Here is a 13,482-nt window from a genome sequence, read left to right on the forward strand (position 1 = left end):
TCCTGAGCTTCTCCAGGTGGTTTGCATTAACATCCCTGTGTGGCCCAGGGTGCTGAGGGAAGGCGGTTGGGCTCCATCCAAGATCTGTTGTACTCACTCTGGACTCTCCTAATGACGTACCTGCCACGGGACATCAGAAAGTTTGATCTGCCAATTAGCCGCAGCCCAGGTCACTAACGGGAAGCACGTGGAGCTGTGTGTTATCGGAGGGGAAAATCTGCCACTTCCTAGAGAGAATCTCACTCAGCCTCCCACCCGGCTCCCAGCTCCAAGGATGGAGAGCCCAGTGCTTCGGGGATGCAGTGGGGACCACTAAGAGCCAACCCAGCTCCAGCTGTGCACGGGAATGGGATTGACCAGAGATTCTCCAAGCCTGTTGCTCCTAGGATTATACAGAGCTCCTACTCTCTCCCCAGCCCCTTTCTGCATCCCTCCCTCCTTGCAGGTTCACCTTCCCCATTCCTGTGCAGGGCAGAGGTCTGGGAGCACCTGAGCAGGCAGGGGGGCACCCAGGGTCTCTGCAAAACCCCTTTCCCCACCCTCCCTCCCTTCGGGTTCATTTTACCCATACTGGTGGAGGGCAGAGAGGTCCAGGAGCATCTGCACAAGCAGGGGAGCAGCCAGGGGGCTCTGCAAAAGCCCCTGCCTCTCCCAAACTCCTGCCAAAGCATTTATCAGCTTCAAAAAGCCAACTGGTTAAATAGCATTAGGGGACTGATTTAAAGCCACAAAAGCCATGAAATTCTGAGTTAAGGCTAAAAATCCACTTGAAACTCTGGCCTTAAGTCATAAAAGGCGTGAGCCAAAGGTAGCAGCAGCTTGAACGAGCACACACCACCTTGGCTGTGGCTCTCTGGATCACCAGGCTTCCCAGAGAGGTAGAACCCTTAATGAGATTTAAATGAGCTGATGGGCCTCTCTGGAACGGTTCGGGGGGCTTTGCGGGGGACTTATTCCAAGATGAGTGGCAGGAGGTGACCTGGCTCAATGGGAGGTGGCTGTGATCTCACCCGGACCAGGGGCTGGGAGGCCATCCCTGAGGTCAGGGTGGATTTGGTCCTTTTTTTCCTGCTGTGACATCAGTTTTTTTTAGAGCTACGTGGGGCTCTCGCATGCCCTCACGGTGCGAAGCACGAGGCTGCTGTGTAGGACCCTGGATGCCAATGAATTAGGCTCCTACTCAATTGTTCCTGCCTCTCCCATCCTAATGCAAAGGCAGAGTCTTACTTTTAGCAGAAAATACAGAGCAGGAATGGTTTACTTTTTTTTTTTTATCTCCTTTGAGATGAGTGTGTGGCGAGAAGGGCAGCCAAAGGTTGATTGTGGGAGGCTCTGCAGTGTGAGTGGCTGTAGAGACAGAGCTGTGGCAGCTGCAATGTCCTGCACAGTCACTGGCAAAGCCTTAAATGCTACAGCTACAGAGACATGGGGGTTAAAAGAAATAATTAACATACACAAGGACTGCTTGGCATTGGGTGCAGCAGCAGGAAGCAGCGTACCTGCACTTGGGTACCAAAGAGGAGAGCTGCCAGGCTGAACAGTATTATTGTTCCCATCTTTTCTTATCACGTTACACACACTAAGTTACTGAATGCACGCTCGATCAAGCTCTCTATTCAGCAACAATTTGAAGAAATAATTCCTAAAAGAACACAAAGGTTTTTGTAATTTATTTTATCGCCAGTTTTCCCAGTTAAGCCAGGATTCACAGGCATTAACACAGCTTGTTCATGACCTGCACACCAAACACCAGCCCAGGCACAGACAAGATCGATACCATTACAACCTTAACAAGGTCAGCCACTCTTGTCTGCAAATCCTGCTAATTGAATGGTTATTAATTGTAGGTGTTACAAATGTATACATTTCTAAATTAGACACGATCCTGGAAGGATGTAACTCTTCGTGTCCAAAATACTTTTACCTGGTTGTATTACAGGACCCAGCAAGTGAGAACTTGCTGATGGTGAAGCCCAGCCTCCTGGAATGGTTTGAGGTGGAAAGCATCTTAAGAACCCACCCAGTTCCACCCCCTGTGCCGTGGACTGGGACTCTTCCACTGGATCCGGTTGCTCCAAGCCCCATCCAGCCTGACCTTGAACACCTCCAGGGATGGAGCAGACGCCACTTCTCCGGGCAGCTTGGGCCAGGGCCTCCCCACCCTCACAAGAAAACATTTCTCCTTAAGATCTCACCTCAATCTCCCCTCTTTCAGCTGAAAACTGTTCCCCTCCATCCTGCCCCTGCACTCCCTGATCAAGGGTCCCTCCCCCAACCATTCCATGACTCTGTGATGCTCACACAAAGAAAACCACAGACTTTTTCTTCATTCAGTTACCAATTTAATAATACAATTTTTCGTTAAAAACAAACCCTAAGCTTGTTGGGTTAAAGCTCAGTAGAGTAAGTGCTTTTTGAAGGTTGTAGCTGTGAAGCCACTCTGTGCGTTGAGGATCAGTAGTACTGGTGCAGCGCTGGGGAGAAGGCATCACTGCATGTAGGCGTAGCGCCAGTCCGTCAGCGGCACGTGTGTTTCTTTGATGGCCTGAGGAGAGGTCCAGCGCAGGATGTAGTGGGGGCCACCAGGTTTGTCATTGGTGCCTGTTTCAGACAGAAAAGAAGCACTGAGATGGATGATAAGAGGCTTCCCCAGAGCGGGATGCAGCTTGGCACACAGCCACGCAGGTAAAAATTGACTCCAGAAAGCAGTTTGTCATCTCACCTGAGATGCGGGAGCCTCCGAAGGGCTGCTGAGCCACAACGGCGCCCGTCGACTTATCATTGATGTAGAAATTGCCGGCCGCGTTGCGCAGAAGCTTCCTGGCTTCATCAATGATTCTCCTAAGGAGGGACAGAAGAGGCTGTGACCATGCCACCAACAGCAAACATTCGTGCAGAGGCCTCTACTCTTCTGTAGCAATTAAATATGTGCAAAAAGCGTCTTCGTGTTTCTTTTCTGGACTGCACGTTGTTTAATACACACAGAAATGAGTTGTGGATACTCAAATTATCCTCATTTTGTATTCTTTTAGTTCGTTTTTCTTTTTATTGTTATAAAACGAAGGTAATAATAACTTAAGGACATTCACCTTTGAAGTTATGCTGCTCTCAAGCAGAAGGAGGGCTAAGAGGGCTGGGGACGCATCCTCCCGTACTGTACAAACATCACCTTTGGGATAGTTTCCCACTAAAAAAAGCATTTTTGGGCTGAGAAAACACCTTAGATGCGTCCCCTTTCCTCCTGAGCAGAGGGAGGGCTGATCAGGAGGGCTGATCCTCCTGATGAGGAGGGCGTGCAGGAAATACTCTTCCCCCGCTCACCACACAGCACAGGGGTTTGGAGAGAAGCAAGACAGCAGCTCACCCCAGAAGGGGAGAAGCATCTTCACTGGCTGGGGATGCGCAAGGCAGAGCAGGTTTTTGGCACTCACTTCTCCTGGGCGAAGATTGCCCCCGTGAGGCCATAGGCCGTGCTAGTGTCTATCAGCTCCAGGACCTCCTTGTATCGCTTCTCCGGGTAGACGTAAACAGTCAGGACCGGGCCAAAAATTTCCTGTACAGAGGAAAAAAAAATTAATCACTCAGCAGGGACAGCCTCCAAAATTAAGTGGGGAGTGCTTCAGCACCCAATTAGCTAAAACGGTGATCATGGAGCAGTTTGGGTTGGAACGGATCCCAGAGCCCATGCAGTTCCACCCTCCCCTCCATGGGCAGGGACACCTCCCACTGGATCAGGGGCTCCAAGCCCCAGCCAACTTGGCCTTGAACCCCTCCAGGGATGGGGCAGCCACCACTGCTCTGGGCCAGGGCCTCCCCACCCACACAAGAAAATATTTCCCCTTAAGATCTCATCTCAATTGCCCCTCTTGTAGGTCAAAACCGTTCCCCCTCATCCTATCCCTGCACTCCCTGATCAAGAGCCCCTCCCCAGCTTCCTGGAGCCCCTTTCAGTACTGGAAGCTGCTCTAGAGGTCTCCCCATGGCCTCCTCTTCTCCAGGCTGAACAACCCCAACTCTCTCAGCCTGGCCTCGTAGCAGAGGTGCTCCACCCCTCGATCATCTCTGTGGCCTCCTCTGGACTCACTCCAACAGCTCCATGTCCTTCCTCTGCTAAGGACTCCAGAACTGGAAGCAGGGCTCCAGGTGGAGTCTTACGAGAGCAGAGCAGAGGGGCAGAATCCCCTCCCTCGCCCTGGTGGTCCCACTGCTTTGAATGCAGCCCAGGACACGGCTGCTTTCTGGGCTGGAAGTGCACTTCACCAGCCTATGTCGCGCTTCTCATCCACCAGCAACCCAAGCCCTTTTCCTAAGGGCTGCTCTCAATTCATTAATGCGATGATCCCTGCACCGACTTAATGTACAGCACTGCTGAACTCCTCTCTACACGTCCAGCAGACGCCTCAGAATAGGGACTGCAGCCCCTTTTGCACCTTTCCTGCCCCGTCCCTGCAAGCTGCTCTCACCTCTTTCATGATGGGATCCTGGGGGTCTTTGCTCTCCACAATGCAGGGCTCAATGAAGTACCCGACGCTGTCATCGCAGCCACCTCCTGCCAGGATAGTGAGGTTGGACGATTTCTTGGCGTGCTCAATCCATTTCTTTATCCGTGCAAAAGACTGAGAACATGAGATAATAAAAAAAAAAAAAAAAGTGTGAGTTTGGGGGTTTAAAAGGAGGTTTTGGCAATGTCTTTTAGGTCCACACTGCTCTTCTAGCTCAGAAGGAAGAGTGGGAGCTGGAAATCCAGCCCCAGGCACTCTGAACTTTTTGTATGAGAGTTTCTCATCAAAATAACCCACTTTTCAAGAGGGGCAGTGACTAAGACATGCAATACTCCAGGAGGGAGCAAAAGAGGGCTGCTAATCAGCTTAACTAATCACTGGTGTTCATAGTTTGCTGTAAGCAATAAAACCCATTTAACCTAACACTAATGAAATCCTGGTGGTGTTACCTCCTCACTGGAGTAGAAATGGGAGAGATGAGCTCACCTTGTCATCAATCACCGCAGAGAAAAACGTCCCGAAGTCCTGGGCGGGCTGTAGGAAGCCAGAAAGGAGACAATGTAAGTGCATACCATGCCAAAAAGCTACCTCTGAAATTAGAAGGAGCTGAAGTTCCCCAACTAACACTTCCCCCTGCTCAGAACACAGCTCTGTTTGAGGGTGCAAGCTACCCCTTTTCAATTAGTCCGCAGCACTCAGCGACTCACGCAATCCTTCCTGCAGACGCTGGCTACAAGTTAATTTCTAATCACTAAAAAAGATGAAGGGGGGTAGAGGGGCGGTGGTGGGGAGAACCAGTGGATAAAAAGCTGAGTTCAATAGGAATTAGTAGCCAGTTACCGCAGTCTCTAATCCCATCAACCACCCGCTGAGCCGCAAAGCCCTTCAGCAGCCCGGCAGCTCCACTCACGTCTCCCACTTTGATCTTCCCGTGCTCCTCCAGCAGTTTCTCTTTGATCTGGGGCCACAGTGAGTCCGGGGCGTAGAGGCGGGAGCAAGCCGAGCATTTTTGGCCACCGTACTCGAAGGCCGAGCGCAGGGTCCCGTTCACCACGCTGGCCACGTCAGCCGAGCTGTGAACCAGGTGGAAGTTCTTCCCGCCACACTCTGGTGCCGGAAGAGGAAGGGAAGGGGGCAAATGAGGGTTTGTCAGGGCTGCACCACCTCCAAAACACATTAGCCACGGCCAGGTCCATGCAAAGAGCTTGACCAATGCTTGCCCTGCCTGGTCCACAGTTCCTTGGGGAACAGGGACAACAGCACAATCCCAGGGAGCACAACCCCAGAGCTGACACAGGTACAAAACTGGTGGAAAAGGGACCAACTCGAGTTCCCAAACTCAGCGTGGAGGCTCTGCAACTTCAGAGCGTCACCCCTACCCACCCAAGTGACAGCTCCCCACCATGTTGTGCTGGTGGGAGCCACTGCCATAAGCTCTTCCAAACACCCAGCGCATCCAGACAAACGAGCTTTCCGCTTCTGACACAAGAGAGTGCACAGGATACAAGGTACAGCATCATTTGCTCTCTGCTTACAAGGAGAGGAATCCCAGCCATCACTCTACCCTCACTCTTGCATGGCCTCCCCATCAAAAAAAGGTGCAAGAAGCAGCAGTCACCTCCAGCCAGGCGTGGGAAATTGCGATAGCGATCCAAGTTTTCGGATACCTGCTTCCAGAGCCTCTTGAAAGTCCTAGAAGAGAATGGAAGAGCTGGTTAGTACACTCTTGCTTTGCACAGGTCTGGCACTTGGAAAAAACACATCTGAAGGGGACCCTGTGTCCATCCCAAAGGACGGGATGGTCTGCAAATGGAAGAGATGTCAGCTGAGAATGACACCCGAGGTATCAAAGCAGTGGCACTACAGAACAACCCTCCTAGTTTTAAAAATAAGAAACTGTTGCAGTGTCATAGGGAAGACACAGGAGCAGAAGTTTCTGGTCTTCCACCTTCCCTTCAGTCCTTGCAGTGACAAACCAATATTTTTGAGTGCAAAACAATAAAAATGCTAATAAGGTTTTAGCTGAAAGAAGGCAGATTGAGATGAGATCTTAGGAAGAAATGGTTTGCTGTGAGGGTGGGGAGGCCCTGGCCCAGGTTGCGCAGAGCAGTGGTGCCTGCCCCATCCCTGGAGGGGTTCAAGGCCAGGTTGGATGGGGCTTGGAGCCCCTGATCCAGTGGGAGGTGTCCTTGCCCACGGCAGAGGGTTGGAACTGGATGGGCTTTGAGGTCCTTTTCAACCCAAACCATCCTATGATTCTATGACTGAAATGCACTTCCTGTAGCAAGAAACCCTTTTTCATCAGTTTTGACACCCTACCTTAATGACATTGTGTAAGGATGGCTGTTTGCTGCCTCCTACCCTACTCAGCGCTGTCCTACACGTTCACAGGACCTGCAGATGAGCACCCAGCATCATTTCAGTCAGGGGCTCCTCGCCCCTCTACCCCCCCACCACTTCTCTCCCCAACATACGGCACACTGCCGGTGAAATTGAGCCCGCAGAAGTGCTCAGAGCTCGTGACAACATCTCCAAACACAGGTCCATCCGACGGCACAAACTGCACAACGTTGGGAGGGAGCCCGGCTTCGAGAAGGATCTTGTAGACAGCATAGCTGGAGAGCAGAGCAGTGTCGCTGGGCTTCCACAGGACCACGTTTCCCTACAGGAGAGAAAAAATCAGCACAGGAGGAACAGCTTCAGCCCAAACATGGGTAATCAATGCTTCAATATTCTGGACAAAGTCCGTCCCCACAGCCCACAGCAGATGGATTGAAGCACCGGCATATTTGGGCAATTCACACCTACTTTTTACTCTGGTTTTGAACAGTACTGTGATCCCACTTGTCAGCTTAAGGCACAAAAATCTCCCCTTTTCACCCCCTCCCATGTGGGGGACACAGTTTTGCCTTCCCTAAGAGGAGCTGTGAACCACGGAAATAGGGAAATAGGACATGTGCTGCTAAGAAACATGCTTATGACACTGGAAGCGCTTCCACTGGGTATGCCCAGGACCCAGCGGGTGACTGTGCCAGCCAAAGCAGTGAAATAAAACCCCACACCCAGATTAATCGTGCACAGGCGAACAGCACAATTGGCTGGAAAACACAGCCCTAAAATGCTAGCGGAGGCACCCACCCCTTTGGCTCCAGGCCACGGGCGCCATCCCTGCGTCACTGTCCCACTGCTTGATCCCCACCATACGCAGCTGTGCAAGAAGGTGACCGCCCCAGGGAGCAGGAGAGGGATTTTTGGACTCTGTCTCTGCTTTCCAGGGACTTGCAATGCAGGCAAAGCTCCTCCCCATCCCGCCAACTAATCCCTCCAAGCAACTGGGAAATCTATCTCAGGCCACGGTTGGAGACAGGATGCCCAGCAGCACGGGTACTGGAAGCAGCAACTGCTCCATTGCCAAGGAAATTCCTGCTCCTGATGCTGCAATGACATTAACTGCATGGATCTCTCCAGCTATTTAGACAAGAGCAATGTTTAATCCCCTGGGAAGCACACTGTGGGGACTAAAATGCAGGGGCTCTAATTAATATCCACCTATTAAGTACCATTTTCTCCTAAATTTAATTCCAGGTATCCCCTGCTGCTGAGCTTTTCAAGTGCCCCGCTGCTGCCCTGCTCCTTCGTGCCCCAGGCCCAGGGCAAGCTGGAGGATTCCATCACATTGCAGCAGCCTGGTGGGAATTTATCATCACGCTCAAGGAGAGAGAGGTGGATGCACTGCAGGAGGCTCACAACAGTTCACCTGGACCTCCCAGCCCAGCAACATCTGCTCGCTCTGCAACGACCTCATCACCAAATGCCACAAAGCCAAGGACCATCCCCAAATCCTGGGGTGAGAGGAATGTGTCTCTCTCCCCAAAAACCTTTCTTGCTCTGCGTTAGCTCCCCTCTCTTCCTTGTTTCTCCCCAGTCCTCCCCTACAAAACAGATAGGATCGAGTGCTTCACCTTGAAAATGGCTTTTACAATATGACATCCCCAAATGAAAAGCTCGGTGTTCTCCCTTCCCACAGCCTCTTCCACCTCCAACACAGGGCACTGCGGCTGAACTTTGCAGCCAGGATGGAATCTGAGCCCAGTTAGTGAAGAGCACAGGACAATTTTGTGTTTCTTTCCCCAGTGCAACAAAAAATTCATTATTCACAGCTCAAACTCATCAGGTTATTAAAGCCTCTCCCCAAAACCTAATCTGCAAAGACAGGTTCTCCCTGCACTGGACATTGGGATGTGACATGTACAGAAATGCTGTTTACTTTGACTTTTTGGACCATCTTTCAGGTCTGCAGAACCCCAGCTCAGTGCTAAATCACAGAATGGTCTGGGTTGGAAGAGACCTCAAAGCCCACCCAGTTCTAACCCCCTGGCATGGGCAGGGACACCTCCCACTGGATCAGGGGCTCCAAGCCCCATCCAACCTGGCCTGGAACCCCTCCAGGGATGGGGCAGCCACCACTGCTCTGGGCAACCTGTTCCAGTTAAAGACATTTGAATCTAACTGCAAGACAGCTGACTGAATTCAAGGGGACCAGCAGGACCTCCGATCTGTCCTATCGACAGCACCAGAGAACGAGCGACGCCAAATTCACTCCTTGCAGATCCCAAACCAGACAAACTGCAGCCTGGGAAAGACCAGGTCCTGCTCCCAGCCTTCCTCCGGACTCTCCTCTCCATCCCTGGTCCATCCAAAACCCCCACCACACTCACCATCAGCGCCGGCGCTCCTGCCAGGTTGCCGCCAATGGCTGTGAAGTTGAAGGGAGAGACGGCTGCCACGAAACCCTGCAAGCAGGAGAGGAAAGGGAGTGATGGGAGCATGGTGCCCCTCTCAGCATGGTGTGACACTGCAGCCTGGGGCAAGAAAGGAGCTGCAGAAGGAGAGGGACGGTCCTTCACCTCCAGCCCCCTGTAGACCATGCTGTTAGTGCTGACATCCACACTGATAGGCTGGCTGCCCTCCAGCTCCAGCGCGTACTTGGCATTGAATCGGAAAAAGTCGATCAGCTCCGCAGCAGCATCGATTTCTGCCTGGATGACTGTTTTACCCTGCCGGGAAAGGGAAAAACACTGAGGGGAGGGCAAGGAGAGGGGGAATGCAGCTGCTGGGAGTCTGTGCTGCCATTCAGTGAGACCTGGACGGCCCCGAGAGGAATTCAATAAAATTCAACAAAGGCAAGTGCGGAATCTTGCACCTGGGGAAGAAAAACCCCACGCACCAGTATGGGTTGGGGTCTGACCAAGTGGGAAGCAGCTTTGTGGAGGTGGACCTGGGAGTTCTGGTGGACAACAAGCTGACTATGAGCCAGCACTTCATTCCTGTGATGGTGGTGGAGCCCTGGAACTGGCTGCCCAGGAAACGTGTGGAGTCTCCTTCTCCAGAGGGATTCAACCCACCCAGACGTGTGCCTGTGCCACTGCTGGAGGTGCCCCTGCTGTAACTACGGTGGGACTGGATGAGCTCCAAAGGGCCCTTACCACCCCACCATGGTGTGATCCAGATGTGCTTTGTGGGTTGGCTTTTCCACGCAGACCACTCACTCACTTCTGAAGGAGCATGGCCTCTAGCAAGCCCCCATCTCCTCTGCACCAAGCAGAGCCAAAGCAGCCTGTACGCATGCCAGGGGACATGACATCGCTCCATGTTCCCTCAGTGTCTTTCAGTGCCTCCCCTAGGAAAGCCACGGCCACTGGGGCATTTCAAAAGGGTTAACCCTAATAATTACAGCTCTCCACACCAGCTGATCCTGGTCTCATGACACTCTCAGCTTCACATCCCTTTTTGCTCAATAAGGGATCATTCTGTATCCCCTCGCAGTACAGGCACTTCCAACATTACGGACATTCCCACCACCACCACCAAGTACCCTAGCAGCTCTTCCTGCCATGCTTCCCCACCTCCTGACTCCCCACATTCCCTCCTGCACACCCCAGTGATCTGCTGGATCAATCCTGCATCCCACTGACCTGCCCAACCATGGTTTTGGCCAGCACTTCTGCTCGCCTCGGGCCACTCAGCATGTCAGCCGCCTTCAGGAAGATCTGAGCCCGGTCCTGGACAGGTTTCAGGTCCCATTCCTTCCTCACTGCCAAAGCAGCATTAATGGCTTTGTTAATGAGCTCCTGCAGAAGAGAAGGGGAAAGGCAGCAAGGAGGGAATGCAGCAGCTATGAGGCTGTGCTGCCATTCAGTGAGACCTGGACAGGCAGTTGGGCAGAGAGGAACCTCATCAGGTTCCAATCACGCCTCCATCACCAGGTCAGAGGGGACAGCAAGCAGCCAGTCATCCACAGGCACAAACCACAGCAGCCACCTTCCTATCAGAACCCCAAATTTGCAGCTCCTGGTACCGATTTCATAGAATCATTGAATAGTTTGGGTTGAAAGGGACCTCAAAGCCCATCTAGTTCCAACCCCCATTGGACACATTCCACTGGATCAAGCTTTTTTGTTCCAGGACCCCTGGGACTCAGAACACCCACACTTGCCCCTGGAGCCTCATACCCACAATATGAGCAGTGACTTGTATTTTACCCAGACTTCCCACCACCAATCTCAAAGTACAAGTCCCGCTGTGAGACTACTTCTTCCCCTCTTGGAAAAGACAAAAAGAAGAGCAAAAGCAGCCAGGCATGCTCACCTTGTCAGCGTAGCAGTACTTGGCCACCTTGTGCTCATGGTTGAATGGCTGAAAAGAGAAGTTATCAGCTCGAGAGAGCTCCCTCCTACTGGGTGCATACCCCTGCTTCCTAAAGGAAGAAGAGTTTTCTCTCAAACTCACCGACAGCTGGTACCGCACTGTCGGCGTCCACACCTCTTCTCCCCCTATCACACAAGGGATGGCTTCTGTCTTGCCCTTCAGGTCAGCAAGTGCCTGAGGAGAAGAGGTTGGTTGTGGGAGCCACACACGTAGACCTCCCTCAGCTACCCCCTCTCCATCCATCCCCCCCACCAGCCCCAGGAACAAAGGGAAACCTGGGGACAAGCTTCCTTCACTCCCCTGGGAATGGTCTGCCCGCAGGCCGAGGGACAGCAGGGACAACTCCAGCTGTCCCAAAGGGAAGGAGGAGGTGCTGGGCAGGACGGGGCTTCTTCCCACCCAGAACCAGAAGCACAAACTGAGAGCTTAATGGCCCCAAGAGCTGTTCCCTGCCACGGTACCTTCTGAAGTGCTGCTCGCTCAGGGCTCCCAGGCTTAAACTCAAGGATGGGCTCATTGGTCACCTGGGTAGCCAGGCGATGCTGCCATCTCCGCCTGGGAGAGGAGACAGGCAGATGTTGAATTCCCCCAGGCTTCTTCCTTCCCTCCATGCCCTAAGCTCCAGGTAACATGTGTTTTATCACTTCACACCACGCTCCCTGGTCAAACCACCCACGGCACCGCATTATCAACCCTGCACTCCACCCCATCAGCTGACAATGCCAGAGCTGGGAGTCGAGTCTGGATGCAGCTCCCATCCGGCTCTCCCTGCTCTGTGCTATGAAATGCTGCTGAAAAAGGGATTTGCAGGGCAAGCTCCTAATTAAGGAGGTTTGCTCCAACGTGCCACCAGCTCCTGGCAAAGTCCATGGTACAGGGGCAAAAGCCGGGCTGGCCACTCTCCAGTGAGCACTTGGACCTTGGCACCTTTGGGTTAAGGCCTTTCCCAGCCCCACATCAGCGTTAGACTGCCCTAAATTGCCCATTTGGGCAACGCTGCAGCAAAAAAGGGGGGCAAAACCCACAAAGACGGGGATGAACAGCGAGGACTTGGCAGCAGGGAAGGTGCTGAGCAAAGGGAGGGCCGGGACAGCAAAAGCAAATAAAAACCACGCATAAAGCAGCCCCTGAGCCCCCAACCCCACGGCTCGGGGGGGGCTGCAGGGAGGGGGAGCGGGGACAGGGACTGTTCGGAGGGACTGGGGGGGAGCAAAGGAAGGGGGACGGGGAGGGGGGAAGGGACCCTCGGGGGAGGAGATGGGAAAAGGAAAGGGACAGGTACCCCAGGGGCAGGGGATGGAGAAGGGAGGGAAGGGACCCTCGGGGGTGGGAAAGGGAAAGGGACAGGGAAAGGGACCTCAGAGCAGGGTATGGACGAGAAGGGAAAAGGAAAGGGACAGGTACCCCAGGGGCAGGGGATGGAGGAGAAGGGAGGGAAAGGACCCTCGGGGGAAGGAGACGGAGAAAAGGGCAGGGGAAGAGGAAGGGACAGGGAAAAGCAACAACGGAAAAAGGACAGGGACGAGGGAAAAGGGAAGAAGAAAGGGGCAGGTGCAGGGAGAGGGGAAAAGGGGAAAAGGGAGAGGGGAAAAGGGAGAGGGACGGGGGAAAAGGGACAGGAAAGAAGAAAGTAAAAAGGGAAGTGACAGGGATAGGGCCGGGGCGAGGGGAAGGGACAGGGGGGCCTGTGGGGCCCCGGGGAGGCTCGAGGGGCCGGGCCCGCGCTCACCCGCCGCCCCGCAGCGCCCGCCACATCGCGGCCCCGCGCCCCGACCCGCGGCCGCGCCCAACGCACCGGGTGGGGGGGGGGGGCGGGGCGGGCTGGACGATACCATTGCATGAAACAGCAAACAAACCGGGGGGGGTGGAGCGGGCGCGCCGCGGCCGGGGCGGCCCCATGAATAGGCTCGGGGGGGCGGGGCGGTCCCCCCTCCTCGACCTCGGTGCGAGTGCGGTGTCCCGAGGTGCTGCCCGCCCCGCCCCCCCCCCCCCCCCCCCGGTGCGGTGGTATCGCCCGGGCGGCGGGCACGTGGGAGGTGGCGGGGGCGCTGGAAGCGATTGGAGGAATTAAAGAGCCCCCGGAGGAAAGGGGCAGGAATGGGGGGGAGAGCAGCTTCCAGCGCTGGAGGGGGCTGCGGGAGGGGTGGGGGGCGGCTCTTGCTCACGGAGGGCAGGGAAAGGACGAGGGGAATGGTTTCCAGCTGAGAGAGGGGAGATAAATGGCGTGAGGTTTAACAGGGCCAAATGCCGGGTCCTGCACTTGGGGCACAAC

The 13,482-nt window shown here is 54.0% G+C and overlaps 1 protein-coding gene across 1 annotated transcript; it reads right to left on the reverse strand.

The window, feature by feature from the left end:
• Window positions 1-2,319: 2,319 nt before the first annotated feature.
• Window positions 2,320-12,997, reverse strand: ALDH4A1 (aldehyde dehydrogenase 4 family member A1). The gene is made up of 15 exons (XM_069874450.1): window positions 12,940-12,997; window positions 11,672-11,765; window positions 11,292-11,384; window positions 11,151-11,198; window positions 10,478-10,633; window positions 9,410-9,559; window positions 9,221-9,295; window positions 6,977-7,164; window positions 6,121-6,194; window positions 5,413-5,609; window positions 4,989-5,036; window positions 4,464-4,616; window positions 3,432-3,553; window positions 2,723-2,841; window positions 2,320-2,601 (listed from the first exon to the last, which is right to left on the reverse strand). Exons 1-15 carry the CDS (start codon window positions 12,963-12,965, stop codon window positions 2,489-2,491), a joined length of 1,656 nt encoding a protein of 551 aa, XP_069730551.1. The 5' UTR covers window positions 12,966-12,997; the 3' UTR covers window positions 2,320-2,488.
• Between the last annotated feature and the right edge of the window lie 485 nt (window positions 12,998-13,482).

Source organism: Phaenicophaeus curvirostris, chromosome 22 (assembly GCF_032191515.1).
Source record: "Phaenicophaeus curvirostris isolate KB17595 chromosome 22, BPBGC_Pcur_1.0, whole genome shotgun sequence".
Classification (NCBI taxonomy): Eukaryota; Metazoa; Chordata; class Aves; order Cuculiformes; family Cuculidae; genus Phaenicophaeus; species Phaenicophaeus curvirostris.

Excerpts from the sequence above, each read along its gene's own strand:
- ALDH4A1 (XM_069874450.1), bottom strand. The coding sequence starts at position 12,965 with ATGTGGCGGGCGCTGCGGGGCGGCGG. Across the intron at positions 9,560-10,477 it reads CCAAAACCATGGTTGGGCAG|GGTAAAACAGTCATCCAGGC; the intron begins GTCAGTGGGATG and ends CTTTCCCGGCAG. Across the intron at positions 5,610-6,120 it reads TTTCCCACGCCTGGCTGGAG|AGTGTGGCGGGAAGAACTTC; the intron begins GTGACTGCTGCT and ends TTCCGGCACCAG.